The sequence below is a fragment of the Coregonus clupeaformis genome, unplaced genomic scaffold, assembly GCF_020615455.1.
Source record: "Coregonus clupeaformis isolate EN_2021a unplaced genomic scaffold, ASM2061545v1 scaf0773, whole genome shotgun sequence".
In the NCBI taxonomy this organism is placed as follows: Eukaryota; Metazoa; Chordata; class Actinopteri; order Salmoniformes; family Salmonidae; genus Coregonus; species Coregonus clupeaformis.
The window spans coordinates 100,506-122,426 of NW_025534228.1; the positions used below are offsets into that span (position 1 = coordinate 100,506).

The window sequence follows — 21,921 nt, forward strand, 5'->3', positions numbered from 1 at the left end:
ATCCCTCTCCCTAGCAGAACAAGACAGTGTTAGTGGAGACAGATCCCTCTCCCTAGCAGAACAAGACAGTGTTAGTGGAGACAGAATCCTCTCCCTAGCAGAACAAGACAGTGTTAGTGGAGACAGATCCCTCTCCCTAGCAGAACAAGACAGTGTTAGTGGAGACAGATCCCTCTCCCTAGCAGAACAAGACAGTGTTAGTGGAGACAGATCCCTCTCCCTAGCAGAACAAGACAGTGTTAGTGGAGACAGAAACCTCTCCCTAGCAGAACAAGACAGTGTTAGTGGAGACAGATCCCTCTCCCTAGCAGAATAAGACAGTGTTAGTGGATCCAGATCCCTCTCCCTAACAGAACAAGACAGTGTTAATGGAGCCAGATCCCTCTCCCTAGCAGAGTAAGACAGTGTTAGTGGAGCCAGATCCCTCTCCCTAGCAGAACAAGACAGTGTTAGTGGAGCCAGATCCCTCTCCCTAGCAGAACAAGACAGTGTTAATGGAGCCAGATCCCTCTCCCTAGCAGAACAAGACAGTGTTAGTGGAGACAGATCCCTCTCCCTAGCAGAACAAGACAGTGTTAGTGGAGACAGATCCCTCTCCCTAGCAGAACAAGACAGTGTTAGTGGAGACAGATCCCTCTCCCTAGCAGAACAAGACAGTGTTAGTGGAGACAGATCCCTCTCCCTAGCAGAACAAGACAGTGTTAGTGGAGACAGATCCCTCTCCCTAGCAGAACAAGACAGTGTTAGTGGAGACATATCCCTCTCCCTAGCAGAACAAGACAGTGTTAGTGGAGACAGAATCCTCTCCCTAGCAGAACAAGACAGTGTTAGTGGAGACAGATCCCTCTCCCTAGCAGAACAAGACAGTGTTAGTGGATCCAGATCCCTCTCCCTAGCAGAACAAGACAGTGTTAATGGAGACAGATCCCTCTCCCTAGCAGAGTAAGACAGTGTTAGTGGAGCCAGATCCCTCTCCCTAGCAGAACAAGACAGTGTTAGTGGAGACAGATCCCTCTCCCTAGCAGAACAAGACAGTGTTAATGGAGCCAGATCCCTCTCCCTAGCAGAACAAGACAGTGTTAGTGGAGACAGATCCCTCTCCCTAGCAGAACAAGACAGTGTTAGTGGAGAGAGATCCCTCTCCCTAGCAGAACAAGACAGTGTTAGTGGATCCAGATCCCTCTCCCTAGCCGAACAAGACAGTGTTAATGGAGACATATCACTCTCCCTAGCAGAACAAGACATTATTAATGGAGCCAGATCAATCTCCCTAGCAGAACAAGACAGTGTTAATGGAGACAGATCAATCTCCCTAGCAGAACAAGACAGAGTTAATGGAGCCAGATAAATCTCCCTAGCAGAACAAGACAGTGTTAATGGAGACAGATCCCTCTCCCTAGCAGAACAAGACAGTGTTAGTGGAGACAGATCACTCTCCCTACCAGAACAAGACAGTGTTAGTGGACAGTCACGCTCCATAACAGAACAAGACAGTGTTAATGGAGACAGATCCCTCTCCCTAGCAGAACAAGACAGTGTTAATGGAGCCATATCCCTCTCCCTAGCAGAACAAGACAGTGTTAATGGAGACAGAACAAGACAGTGTTAATGGAGCCAGTCACGCTCCTTAGCAGAACAAGACAGTGTTAATGGAGACAGATCCCTCTCCCTAGCAGAACAAGACAGTGTTAGTGGAGACAGATCCCTCTCCCTAGCAGAGTAAGACAGTGTTAGTGGAGCCAGATCCCTCTACCTAGCAGAACAAGACAGTGTTAGTGGAGACAGATCCCTCTCCCTAGCAGAACAAGACAGTGTTAGTGGAGACAGATCCCTCTCCCTAGCAGAGTAAGACAGTGTTAGTGGAGCCAGATCCCTCTACCTAGCAGAACAAGACAGTGTTAGTGGAGACAGATCCCTCTCCCTAGCAGAACAAGACAGTGTTAGTGGAGACAGATCCCGCTCCCTAGCAGAACAAGACAGTGTTAGTGGAGACAGATCCCTCTCCCTAGCAGAACAAGACAGTGTTAGTGGAGACAGATCCCTCTCCCTAGCAGAACAAGACAGTGAGTAAAGAACTGTAAGAGCACAACGTTAGGGAGTGAAGCAGGACAGCTACAGTGACACAGAGAGAAGGAGAAATAAGGTGAAAGCTGTACTTTCTGATGATTACTAACTATGCATTTCATTTGTTACATGTAATTTAGTTTTGTATTTTGTTAACACGTACGTAAAGAAAGTGTCTTATAAGCCCATTGAGCAGCAATTGGTGTACGACACTTAAATCAAATAAATCAATCCATCATAGAGATACTAAGAATAGATGGAGACAGCTAGGTCATTAGCTCGACTAGCGTACTACAGCTCTCATCACATCTCATCAGGAATGATCTTGACAATAATAATATATCTGACTCAGAGTCACGAAGATGCTTAATCAGAGAAGATACTAATATTAACAGTTGCTTCGAGTCGCCAAGGCTCTCAGGTTGAAAGATGAGTTCATTTTCATTCAGATGAAGTCCCTTACAGAGATGAGACTGAGACAAAATCAATGTCAAACATATCAGGTTGATATATGGAGTGCTGCTATGCTATCAACACTGGGCTCCCATTACTGTGAATGTGTCATGAAGGTTGTCATGCGTAATCCTGCAACACTCATTAAGGTGTTATGACTGGTTAATAATGCCTTATGGAATATTCTCAAGTGGGTTGAAAAACCCATTATAATCAGGTATTGTAAAATCTGTGGCAAATTCCATAATGAAGTCACAAGTGAAGGTCACAAAAAGACAATTAGCCCATTTTAATATACTTTTCTCTCACGCGTCGCCTCTTGCATAATAGAAAAACTATTGGCACTCAGCAATTGATGATTAAAACCCCTGTCCTGTATCACTGTAACATTTCATAGAGAAAAGGCCTGAAATTGAAAACGGACTGCGGCCAACAGACGCCTCCAACTAGAATAAAAGATCCCCTTTCGTAAATGCAATTTCAATCTGCCACTTAAAATATGCAATAGTTAATTCCAGTCTAATCAAAATGCCCACCAAAAATAACCAGCGCCACCACCACCACGCTCTCCTTCCCTGAGCCGTGCTAACCCCCATTGAAGGCAGAAATATTAGTTGTTGTTCCAACCTTCAAAATTACACTCCATCTGCTTCAAAGACTAAGATATTAATTTGCATGTGACATTTCCTATTAATCAGGCCCTCGGAGGAGGAGGGCTGAAGAGAATGAAGAAGGAGGAATGGGACGCGTCCAAAATGACACCTTATTCCCTATATACTGCAATACTTTCCACTAGGCCTCTAGTAGTGCACTATTTAGAGTGATATTTGGGACGTAGAAATAGAGTTCTCACATGTTTCCCCAAGGAGCACGCCTTTTCCCGCTGACATTCGTATGAAAGGCAATTGATGTTAACGGGGGTGTCACAGCGGAGGCCCGTGAATCCCTCCAGACAAGCACAAGCATATCCAGCGGCGCTCTCGGACCTCTCCTCACACTCTCCGCTGTTCCTACATGGGTTGGGATCACAAGATGTCCCACAAGGTGGACCTAGGGATGAAAATGAAAAGTTGGTTATTGGTTAGGACTCCCAGATGCTTTGAACTTCAATGAATATTTGACACGGACTGGATGTCAGAGATAGAGCAGAAGTGTCTGTCTAACAACTCATGATAACTCAGGACACCTGAAAACAATCAGAGAGGTCTCCATAGATGATCTGGATAGTCTTTGTTACAGCCATACAAACATCACGGATACTGTTACTTCAAGTCAGTCCGATTGTGAGCATGGCTCCAAATAGATCAAAGAATTGTGATAATTTGTTGAGGAAAAACTGGATCTGTTCCTCACTTCAACAACTCTGATTTCAACATTTCATCCCTGCCACAGCAACATACAGTTCAGACCATATACATAGAATGAATTATATTTCTATGGTTTAAACCACAGAGGGGGGAAATCCAGCAAAACACCAGGAGGAAGTGAACAGTACCTCAGTACCTGGTCATGGAAGTGAACAGTACCTCAGTACCTGGTCATGGAAGTGAACAGTAGCTCAGTACCTGGTCATGGAAGTGAACAGTACCTCAGTACCTGGTCATGGAAGTGAACAGTACCTCAGTACCTGGTCATGGAAGTGCAGCAGGGAAGTGAACAGTACCTCAGTACCTGGTCATGGAAGTGAACAGTAGCTCAGTACCTGGTCATGGAAGTGAACAGTACCTCAGTACCTGGTCATGGATGTGAACAGTACCTCAGTACCTGGTCATGGATGTGAACAGTACCTCAGTACCTGGTCATGGAAGTGAACAGTACCTCAGTACCTGGTCATGGAAGTGCAGCAGGGATGTGAACAATACCTCAGTACCTTATTTACAATGACGGCCTACACCGGCCAAACCCGGACGACGCTGGGCCAATTGTGCGCCGCCCTATGGGACTCCCTATCACGGCCGGTTGTGATACAGCCTGAAATCGAACCAGGGGGTCTGTATAGACGTCTCAAGCACTGAGATGCAATGCCTTAGACCGCTGCGCCACTCGAGAGCCTTCCTTTACTCAGTGTTTCATTGGGTTTGATGATGGTGTTTTTAAACAAATGAGCAATCCTGAAAAATCCCATGTACATTAACTAAGATTGGTAACAGTTATAATGCATTACGAGGCTGTTATAATGAAGCAATAAGGCAAGAGGTTTGGTATATGGCCAATCTACCACGGCTAAGAGCTGTTCTTAAGCGCGACGCAACGTGGAGTCCCTGGATACAGCCCTTAGCCGTGGTATATCGGCCATATACCACAAACCCCCCAGGTGCCTTGTTGCTATTAAGTCATTTTTGCTTCATACCCATGGCATATTGTCTGATATACCACAGCTTTCATCCAATCAGCACTCAGGGCTCTAACTACACAGTTTATAATGCGTTATATGACCTGGTTCATGGCTACATCTGCCACTTCAGGGCAGGTAAGTCACTGGACATCAACTAAGATGGGAGGTGAATCTCAATAGTAGGAAGGTGTTCCTAATGTTTTGTACACTCAGTGTATATATTAATGTTATATGAAATACAGTACCATTCAAAAGTTTGGACACACCAACTAATCCAAGGGTTTTTCTTTATTTGTACTATTTTCTACATTGTAGAATAATAGTGAAGACATCAAAACTATGAAATAACACATATGGAATCATGTAGTAACCAAAAAAAGTGTTAAGCAAATCAAACTATACTTCTTCAAAGTAGCCACCCTTTGCCTTGATGACAGGTTTGCACACTCATGGCATTCTCTCAACCAGCTTCATGAGGTAGTGACCTAGAATGCGTTTCAATTAAACAGGTGTGCCTTGTTAAAAGTTATTTTGTGGAATTTCTTTCCTTCTTAATGCATTTGAGCCAATCAGTTGTGTTGTGACAAGGTAGGGGGAGTATACAGAAGATAGCCCTATTTGGTAAAAGACCAAGTCTATATTATGGCAAGAACAGCTCAAATAAGCAAACAGAAACGACAGTCCATCATTACTTTAAGAAATGAAGGTCAGTCAATCTGGAACATTTCAAGAACTTTGGCATTTTCTTAAAGCGCAGTCGCAAAAACCATCAAGAACTATGATGGAACTGGCTCTCATGAGGACCGCCACTTCATGAGGTAGGAAGACCCAGAGTTACCTCTGCTGCAGAGGATAAGTTCATTAGAGTTAACTGCACCTCAGATTGCAGCCCAAATAAATGCATCACAGAGTTCAAGTAACAGACACATCTCAACATCAACTGTTCAGAGGAGACCGTGAATCAGCCCTTCATGGTCGAATTGCTACAAAGAAACCACTACTAAAGGACACCAATAAGAGACTTGCTTGGGCCAAGAAACACGAGCAATGGACATTAGACCGGTGGAAATCTGTCCTTTTTTGGTTCCAACCGCTGTGTCTTTGTGAGATGCAGAGTAGGTGAACGGATGATCTCCGCATGTGTGGTTCCCACTGTGAAGCATGGAGGAGGAGGTTTGATGGTGTGGGGGTGCTTTGCTGGTGACACTGTCTGTGATTTATTTAGAATTCAAGGCACACTTAACCAGCATGGCTACCACAGCATTCTGCAGCGATACGCCATTCCATCTGGTTTACGCTTAGTGGGACTATCATTTGTTTTTCAACAGGACAATCACCCAAAACACACCTCCGGGCTGTGTAAGGGCTATTTGACCAATAAAGAGCGTGATGGAGTGCTGCATCAGATGACCTGGCCTCTATAATCACCTGACCTCAACTCAATTGAGATGGTTTGGGATGAGTTGGACCACAGAGTGAAGGAAAAGCAGCAAACAAGTGCTCAGCATATGTGGGAACTCCTTCAAGACTGTTGGAAAAGCATTCCAGGTGAAGCTGGTTAAGAGAATGCCAAGAGTGTGCAAACCTGTCATCAAGGCAAAGGGTGGCTACTTTGAAGAATCTCAAATATGAAATATATTTTCATTTGTTTAACACTGTTTTGGTTACTACATGATTCCATATGTGTTATTTCATAGTTTTGATGTCTTCACTACTATTCTACAATATACATACAAACCCTTGGATGAGTAGGTATGTCCAAACTTTTGACTGGTACTGTATGTGTTAGTCTTCATGTGAATACTAGGCTCCTGGGCTCACCTTGACTCTAATTAATAATCAACTGCTTTTCCTGGACTCACTTTTTCCTTGAGCAAAATCTGCCTACACTACACTGTGGCTTTGTCCCAAATGGCACCCTATTCCCTACATAGTGCACTACTTTTGACCATGGCCCTATGTGACACTTTATAGGGAATAGGGTGCCATTTGGGACGCAGCCTCCCTATCCTGTATCACCCCTCTCATCCGCTTCTTCCGTCTATTTTGGAACACACAGTGGATCTGAACTCCAGTTACCACAACACAAGAGAAGAACCAGGAAGTTGTCTGTTCATCTCAGTATAAAAGACAAAGAGAAGGGATTTTCAAGCATGCAACCAAACCACTAAACCTCACGCAACACCTCTTTATGTTTACCCCTAATAAAACGGGGCTATATTTGTTCTGTCAAATTGGCCCTCTTAATGATGCAACTTTCTCTGGCACAAAAAGTCACAGAAGAGGAAACAAACTGGTTGGTCTCCTTTTCTTTCCTGAAATGTTTTCCAGTTTTTCTCCTTTTCAATATTGTTGTTGTTGTTCTGTTGAAGTAAATCACAGTATTCTCCAAGTACCTGTACCATTAATGTCATCCTATTGTATGATCCGCATAACAACATGAATAAGACATAGAAATGAAAAGATATATCCCCTCAAGGCATAAATTAATTAATTGTCATAAGGATTCTGTAAAACACTGTTTGTCCATTGTACAGCTCTTGATATCTCTGTTGATGTTTCCTGTCATGAGACCGACGATATGATCAATTTGATAGGGATCACACTGTTTCTATGACTTTCTGTAGTCCACATACCATTATATTTTTAACTGGAAGAGGAAGAGGAAGTACGATTGCTCAAACTGTCAAAATGTCTAGAGTAAGAAATAAGAAAGGTCCAGAATTGACTGGAACAACAAGAATCTGCCTAGGAGGAGGGGTGTCATTTCAACATGGTCTCGTTTCAGTTCAAAATGGTGACATTTAATCATTGTGACCTACTTGTTGTGTGTATGTACTGACCTGTATGTGTAACTGATAGATGCACACACACACACACTACATGTTCATGTTTTTAAATGTATGTTAGTTGTAAAGTATTTTGTCTGTAATGTATTTTTCGTTATGTGTTAGACCCCAGTAAGACTAGCTGTCCCCATTGGCGTCGGCTAATGGGGATCCTAATGAATCAAAACATACAGTGGGGAGAACAAGTATTTGATTCACTGCCGATTTTGCAGGTTTTCCTACTTACAAAGCATGTAGAGGTCTGTAATTTTTATACTAGGTACACTTCAACTGTGAGAGACGGAATCTAAAACAAAAATCCAGAAAATCACATTGTATGATTTTTAAGTAATTCCTTGCCATTTTATTGCATGACATAAGTATTTGATCACCTACCAACCAGTAAGAATTCCGGCTCTCACAGACCTGTTAGTTTTTCTTTAAGAAGCCCTCCTGTTCTCCACTCATTACCTGTATTAACTGCACCTGTTTGAACTCGTTACCTGTATAAAAGACACCTGTCCACACACTCAATCAAACAGACTCCAACCTCTCCACAATGGCCAAGACCAGAGAGCTGTGTAAGGACATCAGGGATACAATTGTGGACCTGCACAAGGCTGGGATGGGCTACAGGACAATAGGCAAGCAGCTTGGTGAGAAGGCAACAACTGTTGGCACAATTATTAGAAAATGGAAGAAGTTCAAGATGACGGTCAATCACCCTCGGTCTGGGGCTCCATGCAAGATCTCACCTCGTGGGGCATCAATGATCATGAGGAAGGTGAGGGATCAGCCCAGAACTACACGGCAGGACCTGGTCAATGACCTGAAGAGAGCTGGGACCACAGTCTTAAAGAAAACCATTAGTAACACACTACGCCGTCATGGATTAAAATCCTGCAGTGCATGCAAGGTCCCGCTGCTCAAGCCAGCGCATGTCCAGGCCCGTCTGAAGTTTGCCAATGACCATCTGGATGATCCAGAGGAGGAATGGGAGAAGGTCATGTGGTCTGATGAGACAAAAATATAGCTTTTTGGTCTAAACTCCACTCGCCTTGTTTGGAGGAAGAAGAAGGATGAGTACAACACCAAGAACACCATCCCAACCGTGAAGCATGGAGGTGGAAACATCATTCTTTGGGGATGCTTTTCTGCAAAGGGGACAGGATGACTGCACCGTATTGAGGGGAGGATGGATGGGGCCATGTATCGCGAGATCTTGGCCAACAACCTCCTTCCCTCAGTAAGAGCATTGAAGATGAGTCGTGGCTGGGTCTTCCAGCATGACAACGACCCAAAACAAACAGCCAGGGCAACTAAGGAGTGGCTCCGTAAGAAGCATCTCAAGGTCCTGGAGTGGCCTAGCCAGTCTCCAGACCTGAACCCAATAGAACATCTTTGGAGGGAGCTGAAAGTCCGTATTGCCCAGCGACAGCCCCGAAACCTGAAGGATCTGGAGAAGGTCTGTATGGAGGAGTGGGCCAAAATCCCTGCTGCAGTGTGTGCAAACCTGGTCAAGACCTACAGGAAACGTATGATCTCTGTAATTGCAAACAAAGGTTTCTGTACCAAATATTAAGTTCTCCTTTTCTGATGTATCAAATACTTATGTCATGCAATAAAATGCAAATTAATTACTTAAAACTCATACAATGTGATTTTCTGCATTTTTGTTTTAGATGCTGTCTCTCACAGTTGAAGTGTACCTATGATAAAAATTACAGACCCCACTGTATGTCAGTTGAGCTAACATATTACACTGAACAAAAATATAAAACGCAACATGCAACAATTTCAAAGATTTTACTGAGTTACAGTTCATGTAAGAAAATCAGTCAATTTAAATAAATTCATTAGGTCCATAGATTAGGACATAATTATTTTATTTAAATTGACTGATTTCCTTATATGAACTGTAACTCAGTAAAATCTTTGAAATTCTTGCATGTTGCGTTTTACAGATATGCATCTGTTGGAAAAAAAGTAGGGGTTGTGGATCAGAAAACCAGTCACTATCTGTGTGACCACCACTTGCCTCATGCAGCGCGACACATCCCCTTCGCATAGAGTTGATCAGGCTGTTGACTGTGGCCTGTGGAATGTTGTCCCACTCCTCTTCAATGGCTGTGCAAAGTTGCTGGATATTGGCAGGAACTGGAACACGCTGTCGTACACATCGATCCAGAGCAGGGGTGTGAACATTTAAACGTTTAAATGAAGTTGGGATCCTTAACATTAAAAAACCCTTTCCCACTTAAGAACGCCGTCATTGTAAATAAGTATTTGTTCTTAATTAACTTGCCTAGTTAAATAGAAGTTGAAATTAAATCAAAATTAATTAAAATCACAGTTCAGTGATCACAAAACATTATTTTCTGTGTTATAGCCGACAGGCTATAAAGGCCTGGGGAAAATAGAACTTTAGGCTATTTGTGAATTTGCGAGGCATACAAGACAAGACAATTTGCGAGGCATGCCCCTCTATCTCTCCCTCACACTGGCCTGCCTGCCCCGTCTCTCTCTCCCTCACACTGGCCTGCCTGCCCCGTCTCTCTCTCCCTCACACTGGCCTGCCTGCCCCTCTCTCTCTCCCTCACACTGGCCTGCCTGCCCCTCTCTCTCTCCCTCACACTGGCCTGCCTGCCCCGTCTCTCTCTCCCTCACACTGGCCTGCCTGCCCCGTCTCTCTCTCCCTCACACTGGCCTGCCTGCCCCGTCTCTCTCTCCCTCACACTGGCCTGCCTGCCCAGTCTCTCTCTCCCTCACACTGGCCTGCCTGCCCCGTCTCTCTCTCTCCCTCACACTGGCCTGCCTGCCCCGTCTCTCTCTCTCCCTCACACTGGCCTGCCTGCCCCTCTCTCTCTTCCTCACACTGGCCTGCCTGCCCCGTCTCTCTCTCCCTCACACTGGCCTGCCTGCTCCGTCTCTCTCTCTCCCTCACACTGGCCTGCCTGCCCCGTCTCTCTCTCCCTCACACTGGCCTGCCTGCTCCGTCTCTCTCTCCCTCACACTGGCCTGCCTGCTCCGTCTCTCTCTCCCTCACACTGGCCTGCCTGCTCTGTCTCTCTCTCCCTCACACTGGCCTGCCTGCTCCGTCTCTCTCTCCCTCACACTGGCCTGCCTGCTCCGTCTCTCTCTCCCTCACACTGGCCTGCCTGCCCCTCTCTCTCTTCCTCACACTGGCCTGCCTGCTCCGTCTCTCTCTCCCTCACACTGGCCTGCCTGCTCCGTCTCTCTCTCTCCCTCACACTGGCCTGCCTGCCCCTCTCTCTCTCCCTCACACTGGCCTGCCTGCTCCGTCTCTCTCTCCCTCACACTGGCCTGCCTGCTCCGTCTCTCTCTCTTCCTCACACTGGCCTGCCTGCCCCTCTCTCTCTCCCTCACACTGGCCTGCCTGCCCCGTCTCTCTCTCCCTCACACTGGCCTGCCTGCTCCGACTCTCTTTCCCTCACACTGGCCTGCCTGCTCCGACTCTCTCTCCCTCACACTGGCCTGCCTGCTCCGTCTCGCTCTCCCTCCCACTGGCCTGCCTGCTCAGTCTCGCTCTCCCTCACACTGGCCTGCCTGCCCCGTCTCTCTCTCCCTCACACTGGCCTGCCTGCCCCGTCTCTCTCTCCCTCACACTGGCCTGCCTTCCCCGTCTCTCTCTCTCCCTCACACTGGCCTGCCTGCCCCGTCTCTCTCTCCCTCACACTGGCCTGCCTGCTCCGTCTCTCTCTCCCTCACACTGGCCTGCCTGCTCCGACTCTCTCTCCCTCACACTGGCCTGCCTGCTCCGTCTCTCTCTCCCTCACACTGGCCTGCCTGCCCCGTCTCTCTCTCCCTCACACTGGCCTGCCTGCCCCGTCTCTCTCTCCCTCACACTGGCCTGCCTGCTCCGTCTCTCTCTCCCTCACACTGGCCTGCCTGCCCCGTCTCTCTCTCCCTCACACTGGCCTGCCTGCTCCGTCTCTCTCTCCCTCACACTGGCCTGCCTGCTCCGTCTCTCTCTCCCTCACACTGGCCTGCCTGCCCCGTCTCTCTCTCCCTCACACTGGCCTGCCTGCTCCGTCTCTCTCTCCCTCACACTGGCCTGCCTGCTCCGTCTCTCTCTCCCTCACACTGGCCTGCCTGCTCCGTCTCTCTCTCCCTCACACTGGCCTGCCTGCTCCGTCTCTCTCTCCCTCACACTGGCCTGTCTTCGGTCTGTTGCCTGTAGAACATTCTACCCTATTCATGGCACCAATGTCTTCGAGCCAGTCTTGCGAGCAGAGGGTAGTCTACTCTTCATTTTTGCCTCATATGGAATTACAGCAGGCTACTGGTAGCTTGTATCTATCATGCTTTTCAGACATAATGGAATGTGCCCCTTTGAAAGCGCCTCGGCTACTGCATGTTTGTCTGTCTGTTAGGGTAGACATTTAGCAGAAAGAAAGCACATCTAGCTACCCTACCATAAAAACAGCACAGCAGCTCATCAACCAGCCACCTTTATTGTTGTCACGGAAACAACACCGAACATGTAAAAACCTGATGCGGCACTTTTTTTTTATTGTCTGAAAAGTTATTGTCGCTATGGACATGTTACTGTAGCTCCGTTCTATGTCTGTAAAGGGTTGCAGCAGATATAACTTCATTACCCAGCCCTAGCGGTCATACATACGTAATATGACCATTATTCTGCATTGTAAACTGACACGGAAAACCGATAAAAAGAAAAACGGCAGTTTAAACATTAAGCAACATTTTCCATTTGTCACATCGCTAATTCAGAGCATCCCAAACATGTGTGACATGTCTGGTGAATATGCAGGCCATGGAAGAACTGGGCCATTTTCAGCTTCCAGGAATTGTGTACAGATCCTTGCGACAATGGGCCCCACAGTTTCATCAGCTGTCCTGGTGGCTGGTCTCAGACGATCCCGCAGGTGAAGAAGCCAGATGTGGAGGTCATGGGCTGGCGTGGTTACACGTGGTCTATGGTTGTGAGGCCGATTGGACTTACTGCCAAATTCTCTAAAACAACGTTGGACATGTATTATCGTATAGAAATCAACATTAAATTCTCTGGCAACAGCTCGTGGACATTCCTGCAGTTAGCATGCCAATTGCTCGCTCCCTCAAAACTTGAGATATCTGTGGCATTGTGTTGTGTGAAAAAACGGCACATTTTAGAGTGACGTTTTATTGACCTGTGCTATGATCATGCTGTTTAATCAGCTTCTTGATATGCCACACCTGTCAGGTGGATGGATTATCTTGGCAATGGAGAAATGCTCACTAACAGGGATGTAAACAAATTTGTGCACAACATTTTAGAGAAATAAGCTTTTTGTGTGTATGTAAGATTTCTGGGATTTTTTATTTCAGCTCATGAAACATGGGACCAACACTTTACATGTTGCGTTTATATTTTAGTTTAGCGTAGCGTGACATATTACTTATACTAAGTGTCACTATAATGATGTGTTAGCCATGTTTCACCCTTATGAAGAATCATAACTACATTGAATCCCTATGATTCGTTTTGATTTATCACCCCCCCTGTAAATCATATTATAAATTATGCAAAACATCAATAAAGTTAATTGAATAAAGGAGAATAGATGGCTTTAAGGAGCTGACAACAGAAGCTCAGATCAGAGCGAGAAGTTTTGGACAAGAGCATCGTGGCTTGGAGACATACATTACATACTGTAATACACCTCTAATGTCAAATGCCGCGGTGGTGACATTGGATTCTCCACGTGGGATCAAATTAGACTGAACACACCGCTGGTTCAAGGTGAATACAATTTGATTGTATTCCCTGGCGTAGGCTTTTCATTTTTGTGTTCTTCAGCAGGCGCCCACTCATTTATCTTTCTCTGTGACTCTTCTTGTAGCATATTCTTCTATGCTAATTCCCCCGCGTATTCTAGTGCTCTTGTTCCCAGAGGCTTCCCATAGGATGGGTCCCAAATGGCACCCTATTCCATATATAGTGCATTACCTAATGGGCCCTGGTCAAAAGTAATGCACTGCATAGGGAATAGGGTGCCATTTGGGACTCAGCCATAGCCTCTGTGCAGGTATCAGTGGACATCAATCTTACTGTATGTATATACATACAGCTTCTGGGCTTGTTTAGGCTTGAACTAGCCATTGGAAATTGAGTTTGCATAGCGGGTTGCCTACCAAAGCCTGAAACATGAGTCTTTGGGAATAATGTAGTTTTACGAAAGTTCAAAATCAGTAAGGCTGGTCTGAATGGCTCGTCACTTTCACATTTATCTAGTTAGCACAATATAATTCACATGGCTTCCTATCTCACAGGCATAGCAGGTATCTATAGGATAGTGTTTATAATGTCACCTCGTCTCCCCTGCTCCTTTACTATTAGCAAGCATGCAGAATATCTTCCCCTATTAACTTCCGCCTATGAGCATGGCGCACTAAGGCAATTCCACCACGCTTGCTGAATAACCTACGGTTAACCACTGGTGCAATAATCACTTTCCTTTCATCCAACCAATGGGCATGAATCTAGGGGAGTTTGTCAACTCAACCCTTGTCTCCTGCTTGCTGTTTTGCAGCAACAGTCTTCCAACGACCTTCCACCTCTCCACCACCACCCGTCATCAGAAGCCCATTCTACCAGCTGGGGGGGGGGTTTCGATGCCAGCTGCCCAGCATAGGGCAACCGGTCATCAGCGTCTGGCTCTGAGGAGCATTCCTCAGAGACGAGGCCTACCCCAAACTATTCAATAAAATTCCATATTGCATTTAAATCTCTGTTGTCATTCAGTTAAGCCTGTACTCGATTTAACTATTATTTAATGTGTCCCTTAAAGATGGTTCTATACCTATCCCAACAGATTCAATAGTTGAATTTGGGGAATATTCTGGAAACAGTTTAAGGTTACTTATGGAAAATGCTGTTGGGTATTGTTGATCATCACCATGTACATTTTCACCTCAGATTTTGGGTAAGCCCTGTGAACAATGTTCCCTCCATTTTTGGGGGGCACTGAGCAAATTTCAGGTCTGCTAAGCGCAAACTTGAACGTTGTGAAAATTCAGTGCAACTTTCCAGCGTGTTGACTGTGAACACAGAGGGTGTACCCATTTTAAGTTACAGTTTTAACAGTGGTCAAGTAGGCTACTGTGGATATTTGATCATAATGTAGGCCTACCAGAGTGGCCTACTATCAAAAACAATGGAGAAAAATGCATCCCATAACATTTTAACCTTTTTAATAGCTGTTCTATCATGCAGCCTACAGTAGCAGTCAATGTGTGGTGTTCAATGTAGGCCTACATTCCATGGAACTTTTGTAAAAAAAACATGCAGGGCTTGACATTAACCTGCTTCTCCACATGTCCTTCAGACAAGGTGACTGGTAATGTTGTTGTGTTGTATGATGCAAGAAACCACTTTACAAAATAAAATGCATTATTATTCCCATAACATTACTACAGAGAATCAGACAAATTATGCTACCCTCTGCCTATTGGCTACTTAGCTTATTCAAGCCGGTCTCAAAATACAACACTGCCCCTTTAAAATTGCTCTTTACCTGACTGGCTAGAAATGCCTAAAAATGTACACGTTTGGTGCTCTTGTAGAAAGCAATCACTCCCCTATTCCTGACTACAAATTATCTATAACTGGGCTAAAAACTCACTAATTAGCAAAGGATATTAACAAAATGTGCACACGTGGCTACACGCAGCTCTCGCTTTGATCTCAAAACAAGCACATCTACTCACGACCGCTAATGCTCTAAACACAGTCCAGTTCAAAGCAAATGGCATAGCACCATATATTGCAATGGTCTGTTTGCATACTGCAGATCTGATTGGTTAGGCCGCACCGGTCTGTGTAGAGAACGCTGAGTCATGCCTGTCGATGCAATAGAAAACTACTCCGATGTGTTCTGCCTACAACAAAATCTCTTGCATAGTTAATTTAGTTTCGGTATGTTGCATTGAAAGTGGCTAATATCGCGTTGATTCGATCACAATTGCCACAGTAAAAGAGAAAGGTTGATAGTGTTAACAGAGAGAACAGTGGTCACCAAACTTTTCTGAGTCAAGATCACTTCCTGAGTCAAAACGCAAGCCGAGATCTACCGCTCAGAATATATATATATATATTTTAAATGGCTTAAAAAAATAAAAGTAAGGCTTTGCAACATTAACCAATTACAAACAGTACTGTAGTAATGAGGTTTGTGCAGTAGGCTATAGGCCCAATACATTGTCACTGCATATTGACTTTGCTTGAATTGCCCTGACAATGCTTTGTTTTTCAGGCCATAAAAAAATAATATATATATATTTCAAAATAATAATTTGCTTTTTATTTTACTGGGCTGATGGTGCATCTGATGGTCAGTCTCAGCGGAGGGAGAGAGCAGCAGACTGGGGGTCCGCCTCTCAACATCCCTCCGCTCTCCCTTTCCTCCACTGACACTGACAAGGGACACCGTATTCCAGCTGATGGCGAAACTCGAGTCGCACTGCATTATTTCTGCCTCGTGCACAAATTCATGTTCTCACTCCTATGAACAGAGAAAGTTAAATCTTCCTCGATATTAAAAAAGGACCCAAGCCGCTAATAATAACAACAACGCAAGCCTATCGATACACTTTCCTACTCATTCATTACTGCTGCACTGCTTGTTGTAGCGCTGAGTGGAAATAGGAAGAATGTGCATCTTATGGCTTAAAAAAGTGATGAATACAAAGTGTTGACAGTGCTGAGTAAGAACTTAAAACATGAACTCACTCATAGTCATGGTTTCAAACGTTTGGAAATCTCACAGTTTCAACTTTGTTGTAGCTTTCTTTTATGCCTGCTACGTTATTGCAGACATGGTATTCTGAGCCATCCGACTGGCCATTGGTAGGGCTATAGTGCACTTGATTTGCTCTCTGGGCCCACAGGGGAAGGCAGAGTTTGTACCATCAGACACATGAAATGGTTCAAAATGGCAATAGTTCTCCTACCTGACGCGCAGGGCAGCTGCATCGGCTGCACCTACCGCCAACAGCCCGAGACACATTTAAAAAAATAGGAACACAAGGCTTTATCGTTGGGTTTTTTACAGAAATGTTTGGCCATCGACTAGGAATGCCTTGGAGGTCAACCAGTAGATCGCGATCAAACAGTTGGTGACCACTGCTCTAGAAAGTTGACTGAAGTTGAATCTCGTGCTTCTCTCTGTAGGCTGATATTTCTTCAGCGCTGCAGTCTCGGGGATACTGCACACGACCAGCTTAGAGGGAACATTGGCTGTGAAGCTTTAATGGAAACCTACCATGTAAAAAGGATAGACATTGTTGTACACTGAGTGACCAAAACATTAAGAACACTTTCCTAATATTGAGTTGCAACTACTATCATACACCGCTCAAAGGCACTCACATATTTTGTCTTGCCCATTCACCATCTGAATGGCACACATACACAATCCATGTCTCAAGGCTTAAAAATCCTTCTTTAATCTGTCTCCTCCCCTTCATCTACACTGATTGAATTGCATTTAACAAGTGACATCAATAAGGGATCATAGCTTTCACCTGGTTAGTCTGTCATGGAATAATAATACATAATAATAATAATAATAATAATAATAATAATAATAATATACAATCCACAGAATACATTAAAACAATGCATTATGTAAGAGGATAATAATGAATATTGAATAATGCTAACTAACTCAATCTCTTGTAATGTAGACTATGTACAGTACAGTCTTCATTTATCTAACAGGACTCAGATACAGTTGAAGTGGGAAGTTTACATACACTTAGGTTGGAGTCATTAAAACTCGTTTTTCAACAACTCCACACATTTCTTGTTAACAAGCTATAGTTTGGGCAAGTCGGGTAGGACATCTACTTTGTGCATGACAAGTAATTTTTCCAACAATTGTTTACAGACAGATTATTTCACTTATAATTCACTGTATCACAATTCCAGTGGGTCAGAAGTTTACATACACTAAGTTGACTGTGCCTTTAAACAGCTTGGAAAATTCCAGAAAATTATGTCATGGCTTTAGAAGCTTCTGATAGGCTAATTTACATCATTTGAGTCAATTGGAGGTGTACCTGTGGATGTATTTCAAGGCCTACCTTCAAACTCAGTGCCTCTCTGCTTGACATCATGGGAAAATCAAAAGAAATCAGCCAAGACCTCAGAAAAAAATGGTAGACCTCCACAAGTCTGGTTCATCCTTGGGAGCAATTTCCAAATGACTGAAGGTACCATGTTCATCTGTACAAACAATAGTACGCAAGTATAAACACCATGGGACCACGCAGCCGTCATACCACTCAGGAAGAAGACGCGTTCTGTCTCCTAGAGATTAACGTACTTTGGTGCGAAAAGTGCAAATCAATCCCAGAACAACAGCAAAGGACTTTGTGAAGATGCTGGAGGAAACAGGTACAAAAGTTTCTATATCCACAGTAAAACAAGTCCTATATCAACATAACCTGAAAGGCCGCTCAGCAAGGAAGAAGCCACTGCTCCAAAACCGCCATAAAAAGCCAGACTACGGTTTGCAACTGCACATGGGGACAAAGATCTAACTTTTTGGAGAAATGTCCTCTGGTCTGATTGAACAAAAATAGAACTCTTTGGCCATAATGACCGTAGTTATGTTTGGAGGAAAAAAGGGTTGAGGCTTGCAAGCCGAAGAACACCATCCCAACCGTGACGCACGGGGGTGGCAGCATCATGCTGTGGGGGTGCTTTGCTGCAGGAGGGTCTGGTGCACTTCACAAAATAGATGGCATCATGAGGAAGGAAAATTATGTGGATATATTGAAGCAACATCTCAAGACATCAGTCAGGAAGTTAAAGCTTGGTCGCAAATGGGTCTTCCAAATGGACAATGACCCCAAGCATATTTCCAAAGCTGTGGCAAAATGCCTTAAGGACAACAAAGTCAAGGTATTGGAGTGGCCATCACAAAGCCCTGACCTCAATCTTATAGAAAATTTGTGGGCAGAACTGAAAAAGTGTGTGCGAGCAAGGAGGCCTACAAACCTGACTCAGTTACACCAGCTCTGTCAGGAGGAATGGGCCAACATTCACCCAACTTATTGTGGGAAGCTTGTGGAAGGCTACCCGAAACGTTTGACCCAAGTTAAACAATTTAAAGTCAATGCTACCAAATACTAATTGAGTGTATGTAAAATTCTGACCCACTGGGAATGTGATGAAATAAATAAAAGCTGAAAGAAATCATTCTCTCTACTATTATTCTGACATTTCACATTCTTAAAATAAAGTGGTGATCCTAACTGACCTAAGACAGGGAATTATTTTTTCTAGGATTAAATGTCAGGAATTGTGAAAAACTGAGTTTAAATGTATTTGGTCTAAGGTATGTAAACTTCCGACTTCAATTGTATACCACATACCTAACAACGCGGTCCCCAACCAAATCACTCACTCATAGTTGAATCTACCCACTAAAACAAGTGGTTAAGTGAATTGTGAAAACAAGCCTTATGATCCCAGATGGGATGTTGCCCTGTAAAGGCGGTAATACCTGGTGATAAATACCATAGAGGAACTCTGCAGGAGAGCCGGAGAATCAAAAGGGAAATCTCATTTGAAATGTCCCGTGAGTTTGTGCCTGATTATTCTGTGAGTATAGGCTGTGGCCTGCGAGGGCAGTCCGGCTCTGTTCTGCAGTAGGGGAGACAGGTGATTCCAGCTGATTAATGAGGGAACAGCCGTGGGCTGCATCCCAAATGGCACCCAATTCCCTACATAGTGCATTACTTTCTTACTTTGTGAATGAGATAGAGACAGTAATAAACTGTGTTCCAGGTAGATAGAGACAGTATTAGACTGTGTTCCAGGTAGATAGAGACAGTATTAGACGGTGTTCCAGATAGATAACATAGACAGTAATAAACTGTGTTCCAGGTAGATGAGAGAGACAGTATTAGACTGTGTTCCAGGTAGATGAGATCGAGACAGTATTAGACTGTGTTCCAGGTAGATGAGATCGAGACAGTATTAGACTGTGTTCCAGGTAGATGTGATCGAGACAGTATTAGACTGTGTTCCAGGTAGATGTGATCGAGACAGTATTAGACTGTGTTCCAGGTAGATGTGATCGAGACAGTATTAGACTGTGTTCCAGGTAGGTGAGCTCGAGACAGTATTAGACTGTGTTCCAGGCAGATAGACAGTATTAGACTGTGTTCCAGGTAGATGAGATAGAGACAGTATTAGACTGTGTTCCAGGTAGATGAGCTCGAGACAGTATTAGACTGTGTTCCAGGCAGATAGACAGTATTAGACTGTGTTCCAGGTAGATGAGATGGATATAGTATTAGAAGGTGTTCCAGGTAGATAGAGATAGTATTAGACAGTGTTCCAGGTAGATGAGATGGAGACAGTATTAGACAGTGTTCCAGGTAGATTGAGACAGTATTAGACAGTGTTCCAGGTAGATAGAGACAGTATTAGACAGTGTTCCAGGTAGATAGAGACAGTATTAGACAGTGTTCCAGGTAGATAGAGACAGTATTAGACTGTTCCACTATCCACACCTCTAAGTAGTGCGCTAGTATGGACATTGATCCATCCCTTAATCAGTGGTGTTCATTCTGGTTGAATAAAGACATTTAAGCAGAATGAAGCCCATCACATGAAGAAATTAGGAACCAGGATCTCCACAGTTAGTTAGTTAGTTGAGGGGTGAGTAAGCTCCTAAAGCCTGTTAGAAGTGGTCACTACAATGTAACCAGTGAGGCAGTGTTAAAAAAAAATTGGTGGGTAAACTCTGATCGTCGTTCCCTGTGGAAAAAGTAACGCTTCCTATACTTTCAATGCATTTTTACGCAAAAAGGTGGGGAAACTGTTGAGCCAAACGAGTGGGTGAACTGCATCACTGAATGTTCCTGAACAGTGACTCCAACGGATGTACTAGCATATTAATAATCTACACACTGTATGGGGCATTCTAAGTAGTATCAATGCATCGCTTCATTTAGGTGTACTATCTTCATTTGATCACTCTGTTGTCGCAGATAATGTTCCTGCTCAGCAGGAAATGCAAACTTGTAGTTATTCCAGGTTTAAAAAGCCTTCTAAAGTTTGCAATTTCGACTTTAAAAAGTCCGACTTGATTTGCCCTAACGAACTATGGATCAACCCCTACAAAAATTTCCATTAATTATAATCCACATAATAATTCACATGTTCTGTTGCTGCAGGATTATTTTCCTGCTGTGAGACACTGGTCAAATGAAGACAGCACACCTGTACTAAGTGGTCTACAGGCCAGAGTCCAGTAGTAATCCAAGCCTGGGCTTGAGGAGCCCACTACGGAGTAACTTCATGACTAGAGGGAGACCATCCCCATCCCATGGCATCTGGACTACGCCATCAGATCAGTCTGACTGACTTCTAGAACACTGTAGATCTCTGCATAATGTTCCAACCATCCCATGGCATCTGGACTACGCCATCAGATCAGTCTGACTGACTTCTAGAACACTGTAGATCTCTGCATAATGTTCCAACCATCCCATGGCATCTGGACTACGCCATCAGATCAGTCTGACTGACTTCTAGAACACTGTAGATCTCTGCATAATGTTCCAACCATCCCATGGCATCTGGACTACGCCATCAGATCAGTCTGACTGACTTCTAGAACACTGTAGATCTCTGCATAATGTTCCAACCATCCCATGGCATCTGGACTACGCCATCAGATCAGTCTGACTGACTTCTAGAACACTGTAGATATCTGCATAATGTTCCAACCATCCCATGGCATCTGGACTATGCCATCAGATCAGTCTGACTGACTTCTAGAACACTGTAGATCTCTGCATAATGTTCCAACCATCCCATGGCATCTGGACTATGCCATCAGATCAGTCTGACTGACTTCTAGAACACTGTAGATCTCTGCATAATGTTCCAACCATCCCATGGCATCTGGACTACGCCATCAGATCAGTCTGACTGACTTCTAGAACACTGTAGATCTCTGCATAATGTTCCAACCATCCCATGGCATCTGGACTACGCCATCAGATCAGTCTGACTGACTTCTAGAACACTGTACATCTCTGCATAATGTTCCAACCATCCCATGGCATCTGGACTACGCCATCAGATCAGTCTGACTGACTTCTAGAACACTGTAGATCTCTGCATAATGTTCCAACCATCTCATGGCATCTGAACTACGCCATCAGACTAGTCTGACTGACTTCTAGAACACT

The 21,921-nt window shown here is 44.4% G+C and overlaps 1 protein-coding gene across 1 annotated transcript in view; it reads right to left on the reverse strand.

Annotated features, from left to right (window-relative positions):
- The window catches only part of LOC123485632 (protein eyes shut homolog), a gene marked incomplete at its 3' end in the record, with an annotated part of 135,982 nt that overhangs the window by 91,945 nt on the left and 22,116 nt on the right, over window positions 1–21,921 (reverse strand). Inside the window, exon 4 of the mRNA XM_045216684.1 lies at window positions 3,371–3,567. Coding sequence (XP_045072619.1) covers window positions 3,371–3,567 — 197 coding nt within the window. The remainder of the gene's footprint in view (window positions 1–3,370; window positions 3,568–21,921) is intronic.